Source organism: Micropterus salmoides, unplaced genomic scaffold, assembly GCF_014851395.1.
Source record: "Micropterus salmoides isolate LMB-PRFRI ecotype aquatic unplaced genomic scaffold, ASM1485139v1 Ms_hic_scaffold_9, whole genome shotgun sequence".
In the NCBI taxonomy this organism is placed as follows: Eukaryota; Metazoa; Chordata; class Actinopteri; order Centrarchiformes; family Centrarchidae; genus Micropterus; species Micropterus salmoides.
The window spans coordinates 5,712,910-5,727,642 of record NW_024044681.1 but is presented as its reverse complement, the minus strand read 5'-3'; the positions used below and the strand labels follow the sequence as shown (position 1 = coordinate 5,727,642).

At 43.8% G+C, this 14,733-nt stretch overlaps 1 protein-coding gene across 1 annotated transcript; it reads left to right on the top strand.

Annotated features, from left to right (window-relative positions):
* The first annotated feature begins 3,261 nt into the window (after positions 1-3,261).
* Positions 3,262-11,166, top strand: LOC119895997 (hepatitis A virus cellular receptor 1 homolog). The gene is made up of 5 exons (XM_038709456.1): positions 3,262-3,589; positions 3,775-4,116; positions 4,633-4,733; positions 10,607-10,718; positions 11,005-11,166. The coding sequence occupies exons 1-5, from the start codon at positions 3,529-3,531 to the stop codon at positions 11,073-11,075; spliced, it is 687 nt and encodes a 228-aa protein (XP_038565384.1). The 5' UTR covers positions 3,262-3,528; the 3' UTR covers positions 11,076-11,166.
* Positions 11,167-14,733: the final 3,567 nt, after the last annotated feature.

The window sequence follows — 14,733 nt, the reverse complement described above, 5'->3', positions numbered from 1 at the left end:
ATTACTCAGGCTGGAATAAAGATGTTCTTCTAGTGACCATCAGTAACCTACAGCCTCACCAGCTGGCATCATTGTCCATCAACGCTGTATAGAATAAAGTTAGTCAATCCAAAGGTCATTGTTTAAAACAGTTGTTCTGTGGTGTCAGAGTGTCTCTCCTGCACCTGCTCAAACCTCAGGCTGCTGTGTCTCTTCAGTGGGTGTTTCTTTCTGCAGGCTTTTGTTTGTGGTCAAATACAAACGGAACTCTAAAGCTGAAACCTGAAAACCGTTTGTCACTTACTCGTGAACGCTTCTCTTCAGCGTGGATTCGTGCCGCCAACTCTCGCTGTGTTTCAGCTGCTTCAGTCTTTCAAGGTGTTCGATGTGGATCATGAAGAGTGAGAGCAGGTTGGACTTGATGCTGCTGCTCGTTCTCCTCACAGGTACAGGTACTTTAACTTTATTTAAACTCAACGTTAAAGACATGGGTACATTATTAGATGAAGAGTAACAGCAGGTAAATCTGCTTCTGCTGTTACTGATAAATCTACAGGCTCTCTGGAGTTTGTATGCAGAATATCTTCTTTCAGCTTCTATCCACCCTGGAAGTAAAACATTTAAATAAAGAGCTTTAACTTTAACTAAGCAGTTAGACTTTGTCGTTCTTTCTGCCTCCACAGTCGGGGACAGCAGAGTTGGCGGGCGAACAGGTGAGAGCGTCACTCTGTCCTGTAAATATGACATCAGCAAACATGGAGCGCAGCATGTCTGCTGGGGTCGAGGTGAATTACCAAAGTTTGGCTGCGGCGACCAGCTCGTCTCCACAGACGGACATAAAGTGATAACCAGAGCTTCCAGCAGGTATCAGTTACTGGGACGACTGGAGGCAGGTGATGTTTCTCTGACCATACTGGACCTCACAGAGACGGATGCTGGACGGTACGGGTGCAGGGTGGAGATACCTGGACTGTTCAATGATGACAAACATCAATTTGATCTGATCACTGAGAGAGGTGAGACACTCTTTAAAGGACATAAAAGATTTTAAAAGTTTGTGCAGCTTGAAAAAGGAAACTTGACAGACGGCATGTTGAAGTTTCAGAGATCTGATTTAATCTGAGCTCTCTGTGTTCTGATCCCACAGCTCCTCTTCATACCAGCACAGTCAGATTAACGACCATCTCAGCACTGACAGGAAATGATGTCACAGAAAGCGAACCCACGGAGGTCACACGGGCTCCGGAGGTCAGTTTTCTCATCACAAGTTTCATTTTAGTCTTTAGTTCCAGTAACCACAGAATGAATTAAATAACTGTATTTAAAGTTTTTCACTCGTCGGCCCTAAAGGCTCAAACCAAGAAACCCACTCTGAGAACACGTGCTGCGTTCAGAACAAACAGAAATGAGTCCAAACTGCTTCGTTCATTAGGTTTTAACACTCTAAAATATTATGTACCGATATGTGATTTGGTAAGCTGGTGTAAAGGAAGATGTATTTTGTGTGATAAGCTCTTTGTGGTTTTGGTTCTTTCACACCTTCAGGGTCTGAGACGGTGCCCAGATTAGGGGTGCAGGGCTTCAGAGAAAAAGACAACCTGCGGTTTAGACCTGCCGAATGCTGTTGTCAGCAACAACAACAAAAAAGACTCCTATCTCTAGGGGCGGGCTGGCCTTCGATAAGTTTTGATTCAGCCAGCTCGGCCTGTCATACTGGGCCAAACTAGTTTTTACTTTCCATCAGGTTTGTGTGACAAGTGCAACAGAGACGCTAAATAAATGTTGGTAGCAGAGGCGGAGCCAGATGTAAACATTCGGAGCTTAGCCCAAATCTAGGGGTGTCCGGGGTCATGCCCCCCCCACCGGAGACTTTTTCCTGCTGTTTGAGATGATAGAATGCTGAAAAATCTTAACATTATCTGGGAAAAAGATGAATGCTGCTTTGGAAAATAATCGTCCTGTAGAGCTACAATCTCTTTTTTATTTAACTGTCTTCCAGCTGGAGTTAATCTAAAACGCAACAAATGTGGAGGATCAGTCATTTTCACTCCTGGCAACTAAAAAGAGGCAAAACTTATCTGATGTTACTATTTTTAAGTTACATAACCAAGGTACGGTATAAATAACAGCTGACTCATCTGTGGGACAAAATAGTCCCTCAAACGCAGTCAGATCAGCTGACATCAGCTAGCATGATGAAGCATTATGAAGCTTTGGGGCTTTAAGCTACGCAAACACAGAGGCAACCAGTGGCGAGTAAAACTTTTAGACTGAAACGCCACCATAACTTGCTGATGCTAATAATTTTAGTCTTGTGTGTGCAATAAAGTCAAAAAGGGGTAACCCTAATCTCACGGGTAATATTTATGAGATTCAGACATGTGATGTGATTGGACAGTGATATTCATTAAATTAGCCTATTAGTACCTATTAGACGATTTCCACTGAAACAAACCGAGGTTTTTACGCACCCACCTCCACTGTGTTTGCTCCTGTTGTCATCTACGCAGTAATTTTTAGTAAATCACCCATAACAGGTACTAAAATCACACGTGCAATATTTTAGAATGCGCACACAGTTAGTGCTCTTTGTTTGGATGTTAGAGCCCTATTAGTATTAAAATAACTGCAGAGAAGTCTTTCTGCTCGCGCCCTAAAGGCATCTCCATCTCCAAGGTCCCGGCTGAGTTTCAGTCCCAGTACATCTCTGGCTGCAGCATTTCAGTCTTTGCACGTGTTGCAAGTGTTTTCTTCTTTTGTATGTGTTTGCATGAGCTTTCAGGGCCACCGTACTTTCAAGGTTCTGCATCACTATCTCCTCCCACAGAGCAAACAAAACAACACCAAACTGACACCAGTCGGACGGCGATCGGATTATTCACGTGTTCTCTCATGACGTAAAGTGATGCAAGAAAGTCGGAGCAAAGATCAAAACTCTAACTGCTCCCAGCAGATTCTTCCTACTGAACGCACCTCGGAAACTATTTCAAATAAAAATGGAATTATTGTTTGTATTACGTTGTTTTGCTTCTCTCTAGAAGCTGAGCTGATTTCAACAGTTCATTAGCACACACCCCTGAAAATGTGTGTGTGTTGACAGATGTGGAGCACAGCTGTCCAGCAGCAGCAGGTAAACAGTCTGCAGAGCCTCGTTGGAAACAAAGTGAGAGTCTCCTTCATCATCATCGTACCTGCACTGCTGCTGATCACCTGTCAGTACACACACACACACACACACTCTGTAACATCAGCTGCCTGCATGTCTTTGGACGGTGGGAGAAAGCCGGAGCACCCGGAGAGAACCCACGCGGACACGGGGAGAACATGCAAACTCACAGAAAGGCCGGGACGACCAGGGTCCTGTGGTGTCACTGTTTCAGTTCTGCACCATCATGATGAAACCACAGGCTGCAGAGTCTCATCAGGGGGTGTGTTTCTGCATTTTTGCGTGTGTAGTTAAAAACAAACCAACCTGTAAAACTGAAACCTGAAAAACGCCGCTCGCTTACTTGGGTGCATGTTGCTTCATCGTGACCATCTGTCAGTTCGATGTGGATCATGAAGACTGAGAGCAGGTTGGACTTGATGCTGCTGCTCGTTCTTCTCACAGGTACTCTCTTTAACTTTCATTAAACTCAACTTTATCATAAAGAATGCCAACATATAAATCTGAGCTTCTGCTGTTACTGTTAAATCTACAGCGTCTCTTTGGCTTTTATGCAGAATAAACTAAAGAGCTTTAACTCTGCTGCTGAACTGAGCGGTTAAACTCTGTCTTTCTTTCTGCCTCCACAGTCGGTGAAAGTGACGGCAGCTCAGTTGTTGGTCAAACAGGTCAGAGCGTCACTCTGTCCTGTAAATATGACATCACCTATTATGGACCTCTGGAAGTCTGCTGGGGTCGAGGTGAATTACCAAAGTTTGGCTGCAGCGACCAGCTCGTCTCCACAGACGGACATAAAGTGATAACCAGAGCTTCCAGCAGGTATCAGTTACTGGGACGACTGGAGGCAGGTGATGTTTCTCTGACCATACTGGACCTCACAGAGACGGATGCTGGACGGTACGGGTGCATGGTGGAGATACCTGGATGGTTCAATAATGACAAACATCACCTGGATCTGATCGTCGAGAGAGGTGAGACACAGTTTTTGCTGCTTGAAAAAGGAAACTTGACAGACGGCATGTTGAAGCTTCAGAGATCCATAAACTGATTTAAATACAGAACAAAGTGTTCAACAGGTGGAGTCCATCACAGCTAAGAGTGCTGTTGGTGGGGCCTATTTTGAATTTGAGTCTTCAGTCCATCAGGAATCAGGATCTATGTTGTTTGTCTTTAACTGCAGGACAGGTTGAGACGTCACTTCTTAATGTCTCCAAATGAATTCAGGAAGAAGCTGATTAAACAGGGTTAGAGAGAGACCAGAGGAGCTGCATAGAGATGAGAGCTGCTGTTCTGTCTATAAGAGGTCCAGAAACACAGAACAGTCACAGATGAAGCAGCTGCTGTTGGTTAAAAGAAACAAACCACAGTGACTCTTTTCACACCCAGCAGTCCACTCCTCCCTCCTGCCTGTTGAACAAAAGGAGTTCCTTCTGCTTTTCCTACTGAGCAGGAACTTCCTGTATTCTGTCTGTGTTCTGACCCCACAGCTCCTCTTCATACCTGCACAGTCAGATCAACGACCATCACGGCAACGACAGGAAGTGATGTCACAGACAACGAACCCACGCAGGTCACACGGGCTCCGGAGGTCAGTTATCTTATCACAAGTTAACACTTTAGTTCCAGAATGAATCAAATAACTCTGTAAGGTTCTTCACTCGTCGGCCCAGAAGGCTCAAACAAAGAAACCCTCGTCATCACTTTGAGAACTCATTCAGAAAAAACAGGAAACACGAAATAAGTTAAAAGTGGTTCATTCAAAGTTTTAACATTCAGATGTATCAATTTAGGATATGGTAAGATGGTGTAATGGAAAATATATTTTCTTTGTGGTTTTGGTTCTTTCACACTTTAGCTTCTGACTGTGCTCAGAATAGGGGGCTGGAGGTGCAGGGCTTCAGAGAAAACATGAACCTGCGGTTTAGACCTGCAGGATGATGTTTCTAGCAACGAACCAGTGAACATCGTTGGACTTTTATGTGACAGCCAAGGTTATTATAGCGTTTAATTTTTCATTAGTTTTTATTTTGCTTTTGATTTCAGTTCAGTTTGAATTAGTTTTTAAAGCTGCAGGTTTGCTGTTGGTTTAGTTTTTTTAGTGTCGGTGTTAGTTCTAGTCTTTTTCGCTGCATGGTGTCGGGCGGGGGGCGTGGACTAAAACTGGCACAGCTAAGAAACTGGAAGATAGTGTTGGCCCCCCCTCGGAGCCACAGACAACAGGTCCCCAATGCCCTGAAGGCAAGTACGACTGGAAAACAGTTAAAATCTAAAAACCTTTTGAATCAAAAAAACAGGAACTCTGATTAAAACTATGTGAAGCTCAAAGGGGACGGTGTTGAAAAGGGGCGGAGACATAAGGGCTCAGATCAGGGCCCTGATGATGAACTTGGGTCACGAAAACTTTATTTAACTTTATTTATTAACTTTATTTTAGTCAAAAATGAAATGATGAAATATAACAGAGGTCCAGACGCCGCTATGACCCAGCTCTCCTCCTAACAGAGGTCCAGACCCGGCTCTCGTCCTAACAGAGGTCCAGACCCGGCTCTCGTCCTAACAGAGGTCCAGACCCGGCTCTCGTCCTAACAGAGGTCCAGACGCCGCTCTGACCCGGCTCTCCTCCTAACAATTCAATTCAATTCAATTTTATTTATATAGCGCCAAATCACAACAACAGTTATCTCACAGTGCTTTTCATAAAAGAGCAGGTCTAGACCGTACTCTGTGATGTTATTTACAGAAGCCCAACAGTTCCCACCAAGAGCAGCACTAGGTGACAGAGGCAAGGAAAAACTTCCTTTAAGAGGCAGAAACCTCGAGCAGAACCATGGCTCAGGGTGGGCGGCCATCTGCCTCCACCGGTTGGGGTGAAGGAGAGAGAGGGAGAGAGAGAGAGAGAGAGGGAGGCAGCCCACACAATATCCACACAGAGGTACAGACAGTAAAGGTGATGTTGCTATAGACTAAATGAAAAATGGTACAGATATTTATAGTAGTGTTAATGATAACAATCATAATGTTAATGATTATAATAACAATAATAATAGGACTAGTAACAATAGTCGTTGCAGCAGAGGGTGTCGAGCAGGAACACGGGGGCAGCAGGTGACCCGCAACTACAGATCCAGACTCCACAGCTCCAGAGCCAGAAAACCTGCAGGAAGTGATAGGAGGAGAGAGGAGAGGGACGAGAAAGCACAAGACTACAAGAAAGGGGAGAAGTTGTGTTAGTAACATGCAATAATGGGATGAGGTTGCATACAGAGGGAGAGAAAGTAGAGGAGAGAGGAGCTCAGTGCATCATGGGAAATCCTCCGGCAGTCTAGGCCTATAGCAGCATAACTAAGGGATGGTTCAGGACTCACCTGAGCCAGCCCTAACTATAAGCTTTATCAAAGAGGAAAGTCTTAAGCCTACTCTTAAATGTGGAGATGGTGTCTGCCTCCTGAACCCAAACTGGAACCTGGTTCCACAGGAGAGGAGCTTGATAGCTGAACGCTCTGGCTCCTAGTCTACTTTTGGAGACTCTAGGAACCACAAGTAACCCTGCATTCTGGGAGCGCAGTGCTCTGGTGGGGTAGTAAGGTACTATGAGCTCTTTAAGATAAGATGGTGCCTGACCATTAAGAGCTTTGTAGGTAAGAAGAATGATTTTAAATTCTATTCTGGATTTTACTGGAAGCCAATGCAGAGAAGCTAAAACAGGAGAAATGTGATCTCTTTTCCTGGTTCCTGTCAGAACACGTGCTGCAGCATTCTGGATCAGCTGAAGAGTCTTAATGGACTTTTTGAGCAGCCTGATAATAAGGAATTGCAGTAATCCAGCCTAGAAGTAACAAATGCATGGACTAGTTTTTCTGCATCATTTTTAGACAGGATGTTCCTGATTTTTGCAATATTACGTAGGTGAAAAAAGGCGGTCCTTGAAATTTGCTTAATGTGAGACTTAAACGACATGTCCTGATCAAAGATAACTCCAAGATTCCTCACAGTGGTGCTGGAGGCCAGGGCGATGCCATCAAGGGAAACTATATCTTTAGATAATGCGTCACGGAGGTGCTTAGGCCCCAGAACAATAACTTCAGTTTTATCTGAGTTTAACATGAGAAAATTACAGGTCATCCAGGTTTTAACATCCTGAAGGCACATTTGAAGTTTAGCTAACTGATGAGTTTCATCTGGCTTGATCGATAGATATAACTGAGTATCATCTGCATAACAATGAAAGCTTATGGAATGTTTCCTGATAATATTGCCTAAAGGAAGCATATATAAGTGAAGAGGATTGGTCCGAGGACAGATCCTTGAGGAACTCCATGAGTAACTTTGGCATGCATGGAGGACTCATCGTTAACATGTACAAACTGAAATCGATCTGATAAATAGGACTTAAACCAGCTTAGAGCGGTTCCTTTAATGCCAATGAAACATTCCAGTCTCTGCAATAGGATCTGATGGTCAATGGTATCAAATGCAGCACTAAGATCTAATAAAACCAGTACAGAGACAAGTCCTTTGTCTGATGCAATAAGGAGGTCGTTAGTAATTTTCACCAATGCTGTCTCTGTGCTATGATGAGCTCTGAATCTATTACTATTCTACTATTGCTCTGTAGAAAGTCACACAGCTGTTTAGCAACTGCTTTCTCCAGAACCTTAGAGAGAAATGGAAGGTTAGATATAGGTCTATAGTTGGCTAAAACATCCGGATCAAGTTTGGGCTTTTTCAGAAGAGGTTTAATTACAGCTACTTTAAAGTACTGTGGTGCATAGCCTGTTGATAAAGATAGATTGATCATATCTAGTATAGAGGTGCTGACTAAGGGTAGAACATCTTTAAGCAGCCTAGTCGGGATGGGGTCTAAGAGGCAGGTTGATGGTTTAGATGAAGAAATTATTGAAGTTAGTTGGTAAAGATTGAGGGAAGCAAAACAGTCTAAACATGTATCTGGTTCTACAGCTGTTTCTAAGGTTCCTGAGTTTAGAGATAAGTTGGTGCCAGTTGAGGGCAGGTCTTGGTGAATTTTGTTTCTAATAGTTAGAATTTTATCATTAAAGAAGCTCATGAAGTCGTAACTACTGAGAGCTATGGGAATACTTGGCTCAATAGAGCTGTGACTGTCTGTCAGCCTGGCTACAGTGCTGAAAAGAAACCTGGGGTTGTTCCTATTTTCCTCTATTAATGACGAGTAGTACGCTGCTCTGGCATTACGGAGGGCCTTCCTATAAGTTTTAAGACTATCTTGCCAAATTAAACAAGAATTTTCCAGTTTGGTAGAACGCCATTTCCTCTCAAGTTTCCGCGATATTTGCTTTAATTTGCGAGTTTCAGTATTATACCATGGAGCTAACCGTCTTTGTTTTATTATTTTCTTTTTTAGAGGGGCTACAGAGTCGAGTGTCATTCGCAGCGAGCCTGCAGCACTATCAACAAGATGATCGATTTGGGAGGGACTGAAATTAGCATAGGAGTCCTCCGTGACTAGATAATGTATTTAGAGCTGATGGAATCGCATCCTTAAATTTAGCACACAGCACTATCAGACAGACATCATGTATAGAAATTTTTGCCCAATGGCGAGTAGTTCAGCAATACAAACTCAAAAGTTATCAAACAGTGGTCGGATAAAGAGGGATTCTGTGGGAACACCACTAAATGTTCAATTTCAATACCATACACCAAAACAAGGTCGAGGGTGTGGTTAAAACAGTGAGTCGGTTCATGAACACTCTGAGAGAAGCCGATGGAATCTAACAGAGAGATAAACGCAGTACTGAAGCTGTCATTCTCAACGTCCACATGAATATTAAAATCCCCTACAATAATAACTTTGTCCGTTTTAAGGACTAAAGTTGACAAAAACTCTGCAAATTCAGATAAGAATTCAGAATACGGACCAGGTGCTCGGTACACTATAACGAAGAGAATTGGTTGCAGTGATTTCCAACTTGGGTGCGAAAGACTAAGAACAAGACTTTCAAATGAGTTATAGTTTAGTTTAGGTTTAGAGCTGATTAGTAGGCTAGAGTGGAAGATAGCTGCAACTCCACCTCCTCGGCCTGTGCCTCGAGGAATGTGAGTATTAATATGACTGGGAGGGGTGGATTCATTTAGGCTAACATATTCTCCATCACCCAGCCAGGTTTCAGTAAGACAAAATAAATCAATATCATAATCTGATATTAGTTCATTTACTAGTACACCTTTAGAAGAGAGAGATCTGATGTTTAAGAGTCCACATTTAACTCTCCTATTCGTTTGCACTATTGCTCTTGTGGTTTTAATTTTTATGAGGTTTTTATGCACAGCTCCTCTTCTGTTTACCTTTTTAAATAATTTCGATGGTCGGGGGCAGACACCGTCACTATAGGATTTTCGCTAAGTAACTCCTGAAATGGAGGAGCAGAGAAGTGTGTTAGACTGCGACTCTGCGTAGGGTTTTGGGTGGGTAACTGCTGAAAAAGAAGGGCAGAGAAGTGTGTTAAACTGCGACTCTGCCTCCTGGTCTCAACTCTGGGTTGTCATGGATTTGGTCCACTAATAAACTTGGCCAGATTTCTAGAAATGAGAGCTGCTCCTTCCCAAGTGGGATGGATGCCGTCTCTCCGGATCAGACCAGGTCTTCCCCAGAAAGTCTGCCAATGATCAACAAAGCCCACATCGTTTGCTGGACACCACCTCGACAACCAGCGGCGGAATGACGACATGCGGCTATACATGTCATCACTGGTCAGATTTGGCAGGGGTCCAGAGAAAACTACGGTGTCCGACATTGTTTTTGCATATGTACACACCGACTCAACATTAATCTTAGTGACCTCCGATTGGCGTAACCGGGAGTCATTACCGCCGACGTGAATAACAATCTTACTGTATTTACGTTTATCCTTAGCCAGCAGTTTCAAATAAGACTCAATGTCGCCCGCTCTGGCCCCAGGGATGCACTTAACTATGGCCGCTGGCTTCGCTAACTTCACGTTTCTCAAAATGGAGCTGCCAATGATCAGAGTTGGTTTCTCAGCGGGTGTGTCGCTGAGTGGGGAAAATCTGTTAGAAACGTGAACAGGTTGATGATGCCCCGTGGACTTTGAATGCTTACGACTATTCCTCCTTCGGACAGTCACCCAGCCCCCTCCTACTATGAGATTGAACAGCAGTCACTTAAAGATGGAAAGAACTGTGAGTGCTTAGGCAGAATTACTGTAAGAATAAGTGTTTAGCGAACAGTTGGCCGCTGTAATCTAACAAATGTAACTATTATTTAGCGAGAGCAGCACAACACGGTACCAACACACAAGCACCGGAAACGGAAATGAGTCGACACGCTTACCGCAATACGTCAGCAGTACGTCCAATCATCAGGCAGAGGTCCAGACGCCGCTCTGACCCGGCTCTCCTCCTCACAGAGATCCATGACGTGTGTCAGAGCACACACCAGTGAAAATGTGTGTGTGTTGACAGATGTGGAGCACAGCTGTCCAGCAGGTAAACAGTCTGCAGAGCTTTGTTGGAAACACACTGAGAGTCTCCTTCATCGTCTTCATACCTGCACTGCTGCTGATCACCTGTTACAGTCAGTACACACACACACACACACACACACACACACACACACACACACACACACACACACACACACACACACTCTGTAACATCAGCTGTTCTGTTCAGACATGATGGAGTTTTAGATTCTGTCGCCCTCAAGAGGCCAAATGAGATCATGACAACACAAATATCAGGACAGCCTTTCTGTCACTTTTACTTTTTATCAACTGCACAGCTTTAAAGAAACAGAAGGACAGTTATTTTAAAATCACCACTTTATTTATATATCAATTTATTCATTTAAACATCTGCAGGAGTTTGGAGGAGGAACCAGACTGACAGGAGGCTGAACCAATCAGAGAAGGAGGACACAGAGAGTCTCTAGCGTTGTTAAAGCCTTTTATTTTTTCATAAATCTTTGATGTAATTAAATTAAAGCTGTTCTCAGTAAATAAAATAAAGCTGTTCGTGTTTTATCAAAGTAAAAAGCCTGTGTATTTCTGTTTTGTTTGGATTAACTTCCTGAGCTGCGTCAGTGTCTCCGCCTCTGCACTCGGCCATCCCAGGTTTCAAAGGTAAAATACTATTTATACTCTGATTTGACTGAATACATGATGCTTATCATCCACGAGAGATGTGGATCCATACTGCCCAGGCTAATCAACAGAGATGTATCTAAACCTTGACTGAGACACAGATAATCACTGTCTTGTTTTAAAAAGCCATCAGGCCCATTTAACATCTGACCCCGAAATTATGAGCAGGCATAACCTGAAACACCTACCAAGTTATCAAAACAGTAACACTAGCTTTCCAATTTGACACGTGAGTGAGACGGGGCCCTGCTTAATATGCGGGGCCCTACACAGCGAGCTTAGTGAGTGCATAGGACGGTCCGGCTCTGGTTGAGTGTGTTGCAGTCATGAAATTCTGCCTTTATTATACTGTAATATAATTAGGGCTGGGCACGTTAATACATTAATTAATTAATACTGACAATTATTTTATCGCACGTTAACGCAGTTTATTTAAAGTTATTATTATTTTGAAAGTGCGTTGCTCACTGGCTCTGAATACAATTCCCTCCTGCTGATGTCCTGTTTAGTTAAACAGTAATAGATTCTGGAAACTCACCTTCGGCGGCGGGCGGGCGTGTGCGTGAGGTGAGCACTTCCGCTCCCTCTAACAGCGACACTTGCTGCTGAACACAGACTGTTTCTGCTGCTCCCTGAAAACAGATTTCTATCTGTTGACCTGCTGCTCAGCAGGAGCCTGTTCTGATGTTCTGATCGTGGCTCTGGACTCTAGATAAAGGTCACGCCCTGGCAGCGGCAAACGGCTTTGGTTTAATATTTGATTTCATTACATTAAAGTTTAAGTTGAGATTTACAAGAAATATTTTATTGCTACTGTGTAAAGGGAATACTGTTGGGGAAAAGCATCTTATCTGTTTAAAGTTGTTGCAAACCACATGTTATTGCACTTTTGTGTTTATAGCAGTACATTTAAATTAAAAGTGCCCAATACTCTACTTTAGAGTTCAGTAGTCAATTTTGTGCATAACTATATGATTAAAAATTTTAATCATTGCCGGGCACTAATATAATATTCACAAAAATACAATACTGTCAGTAAAACTATTGAAAACTAAATGTTTTCTTTCTACTTTTGTCAGTTAAATAATGATTATGATAATGATGAAAAATCATAGATCATCCATCCATCGTCAACCACATCCTGAGTACAGGGTCGCGGGGGGCTGGAGCCAATCCCAGCTGACATCAGGCGAAGGGCGGGGCTAACCCTGGAGAGGTCGCCAGTCCATCGCAGGGCCACACATAGACAGACAACCACTCACACTCACATTCACACATAAGGACAATTTTTATATTTTACATAAGACACCAATTAACTTAGCCTGCCGCTCTGACCCGGCTCTCCTCCTAACATAGGTTCAGATGACCACTGACTTTTATAGCTTTGGATAAAAGCATCAGCTAAATTAAGAAATGTAAACAACCGATCAGGCAAAAGGGAGTTCCAACTTTGTGCATCCAGAGAAAAGCAACTGCGGCCGCCGGACTTGGCGCCTTGCTCCTGCCAGGTTTTAATTTCATGTGTTTTTGCAGCACCAGTGAAAGTCAGACATAATGTTTAACCAGCATGCCTTACGTTTAGTCCAGCATGCATCACGTGACGTGCACAGCGCCACTTGAAGTCAAACATACCAAGTGATACATGATTCATGCCTGATGGTGATTCATCGCTAACTACTTACCAAATACCTCATGCATGCATTTCTTGCCCTCACCATCGAGTTGACAGACTAGAATACAGTACATCAGTCTGCAGAGGACACTGTGTCCTGCTTTAGTTGGCCGTAGTGAATTATACTGTGATGTTTGAAGTGTCAGCAGGTTTGATGTGGTCTCTATATGACCTTCAGATGTGCTGACATTAAGAAGGTAGGCCCACATGCTTGCACCCATGACTGTTTCTTTGCAAATGCTTTCCCAGAAAAAAAGAGCGAGCTCACTGAAAAAAGGTTCAGTGGTTCAGTCGCACACAGAACGAAGGTGCAGAGGGAACCTGAAGTTGCTTCCTGCGTGGTTAAGGCTGAATAGAAGTATATCTGTATTCATGTGATGTTAGCATGCAGAGACTGTGTGTCTGTGTGAAGCGTAGCATCTCTAACCCACGTATCAGTGTCTGAAAACTGTGGTTACATAACCTCATGTTAACAGTGAACAATAAAAACCACATAAATGTACATTTACCAAAGCTGAACAGTCCTGTGCTGACGTTAACGTTGCAGTTGAGCTCTGTGAAGCTGTGCAGAGCTCAGTACGTTACCATGAAAGAAGGAAGGTGGCAGGTCTGTGGTGGATGGAGCCAGGCGGTGAAGAACTGTTGAGCTGCAGTCTTTGCTGTGTCCTGATCCAGATGACAGGGTCCAACCTCTCTGTCTGTTCTCCTCGGGGTTAACTGAACGGGGTTCAGGCATCTTCAGAGTCAGAACCAGAGGGAGCTTTATTGCCAAGTAGTGTTTTAGACAGACCAGGAATCTGCTTTGGTGATGAGGTGCTACATGTAGACAGACAGATGATATAAATAAATGTAGAAATATATAAATATGGAATAAACAGACGCAAGGTATATAAGAATAATAAAATCATAGAGAGAAATAATACAACTATTTGCAGAGAAAGAACAACGTGGCAGATATTTCCATGTGCATTATTCTGGGATTGTGTTGTGCAGACGTGTTACAGCAGAGAGAGTATTGTGAACATAAATATATAAATTGACAATATAAAAATATAGAACAACAAAGATTAACAATTAACAACAAATATGTGCAGGTTTGTGCTGATATGAAATGAAATAATATTTACATGTGCAGAGACATTTGTATTATTTGAAAGGGGGGAGAGTCAGTGGGAGACCCGGGTCTTGCTGATGAGGCTGCAGACGGGAAGAAACTGTTTTTGTGGCGAGAGGTTTTGGTCCTGATGGACCGCAGCCTCCTGCCAGAGGGGAGAGTCTGAAACAGTTTGTGTCCGGGGTGGGAGGAGTCAGCTGCAATCTTTCCTGCTCGCCTCAGAGTCCTGGAGGGGTTCAGGTCCTGGAGGCGTACAGGTCCTGAAGAGAAGGAAGATTGCAGCCAATCAGCTTCTCTGCAGAGCGAACGATGCGCTGCAGCCTGTCCTTGTCCCTGGCGGTGGCAGCAGCGTACCAGATGGTGATGGAGGAGGTGAGGATGGACTCAGTGATGGCGGTGTAGAAGTGCACCATCATTGTCTTTGGCAGGATGAACTTCTTCAGCTGCCGCAGGAAGTACATCCTCTGCTGGGCCTTCTTGGTGAGGGAGGTGATGTTCAGCTCCCACTTGAGGTCCTGAGGTCCGGATTTCAAACAGGACTCTGTGACCTTGTGTCAAGATCACAGAGTCCTGTTTGAAATCCGGTCTAAGCACGCCATGCTGGGACGCCGGCCGTCAAAACCGGCCGGTGTTCTCCGGAGGACCGGAGCCAAAGAGGGAA

Bases quoted from the DNA above. Each gene is read 5' to 3' on its own strand.
- LOC119895997 (XM_038709456.1), top strand. From the start codon at position 3,529: ATGTGGATCATGAAGACTGAGAGCAGGTTGGACTTGATGCTGCTGCTC. The intron at 3,590-3,774 runs GTACTCTCTTTA...CTGCCTCCACAG, and splicing joins GCTGCTCGTTCTTCTCACAG to TCGGTGAAAGTGACGGCAGC. The intron at 4,734-10,606 runs GTCAGTTATCTT...GTGTGTTGACAG, and splicing joins AGGTCACACGGGCTCCGGAG to ATGTGGAGCACAGCTGTCCA.